At 34.9% G+C, this 1,277-nt stretch overlaps 2 protein-coding genes across 5 annotated transcripts in view; one reads left to right on the forward strand and one right to left on the reverse strand.

The window, feature by feature from the left end:
- The window catches only part of LOC106875508 (serine protease 48), a 466,125-nt gene that overhangs the window by 391,281 nt on the left and 73,567 nt on the right, over positions 1-1,277 (reverse strand). The gene's annotated exons all lie outside the window — the stretch shown is intronic.
- LOC106884084 (sulfotransferase 1A1) overlaps positions 1-1,277 on the forward strand; it is a 16,709-nt gene that overhangs the window by 5,698 nt on the left and 9,734 nt on the right. For all 4 annotated transcript variants that reach the window (XM_052966616.1, XM_052966617.1, XM_014935303.2 and 1 more), the window contains one exon: positions 263-580. In XM_052966616.1, the coding sequence (XP_052822576.1) occupies positions 263-580 (318 nt within the window). The remainder of the gene's footprint in view (positions 1-262; positions 581-1,277) is intronic.

Raw genomic sequence — 1,277 nt, forward strand, 5'->3', positions numbered from 1 at the left:
TATATATATATATATATATATATATATATATATATATATATATATATATGAAGGGCTTCTGTACAATTTCCATCTACCGAATTCACTCACAAGGCATTGATCCAGTGCTGTAGTATGAAGACACTTAAGGTACTGCGAAGACTAAACTCGAAATCATGAGACTGCAAAGTGAGTTTCTTTATCACACAACTATGCCTGGGCTTATATCTAGCTTTTTACCATGCGTTTCCTTTCTTTTTCTTTCTTTCTTTCCTTGCTACAGGTACACATTGGATATGGGAAGCAACTAATATGATCGTCAGAGGGAAAGCCGAGAGGATTCCAAGAGTTAAAGAAGAGTACATGGTGGATTTTATAGAATCTGAAAAATTTGAATCATTAGAATCTCCGCGAGTGTTGAATTCCCATTTTTATCCAAGTTTTCTTCCTGAAAAGTTATTGAAGGAAAATAAAATCATCTTTGTTGCACGTAATCCTAAGGCAGTGGCTGTCTCCTACTACAGACACACTTTCGGCATAACAGAAACTCATTACAATGGAAATTTCCCTAGCTTTTTTGAGATGTTTATGAAAGGCGATGGTAAATACAAGTACTCTTTTTCACTAAGTAGAAATTTACCTTTCCAAACTTTACCTTTCCAAACCAGAAAGTTTCAATATAGTATTGTTACTGTTTGACCCTCGAGTGACTATGATCAAGGAGACCTATAGACCTTTGATTAACGGCTTTAACTTTGTGACATCCTTTTCCATTTTATTTTTTAAACAGTAAGGTGTTGAGGGTGACTTGGCTGCTATTTGTAGCAGTCGAGTTACCACGTAGAGGATCCCCAATTCACTTCAAAGCAGCAATATAAGATACATTTTTCTTTCTTTTTCTTTTCTTTTTTTTTTTTTAGTAGAGATAAAATCGTGTTAAATTTGCATAAACAGACTTGCAAAACCTTACATTTAAGGAAAGGGGCAGTGAGATGTATCATGGAAGCAAATAGTGCTGTTGCTGTTTTAATTATTAAACACTAGCAGTATAGCCCGGCGCTGCTCGGGATTAAGCTGGGATTATTAAGTGATCAAGTGCTTTATTTCAAACCAAAATAAGTAACATGGACATCAGATTTGAGCGAAATCCGTTGAAATTGGTTTGGCTGAAAATGGTTTGCTGGCAATTTGATTGGGAAATCCCATAAGGAATCAGTTTATTGGTTATTTCCACTCATTGACTGTTTTTTTTTTTAAAGTTGCATTAGAGATCTGCATAGGAAAAGGTTGATCTGAAG

The sequence above is a fragment of the Octopus bimaculoides genome, chromosome 3, assembly GCF_001194135.2.
Source record: "Octopus bimaculoides isolate UCB-OBI-ISO-001 chromosome 3, ASM119413v2, whole genome shotgun sequence".
Taxonomy (NCBI): domain Eukaryota; kingdom Metazoa; phylum Mollusca; class Cephalopoda; order Octopoda; family Octopodidae; genus Octopus; species Octopus bimaculoides.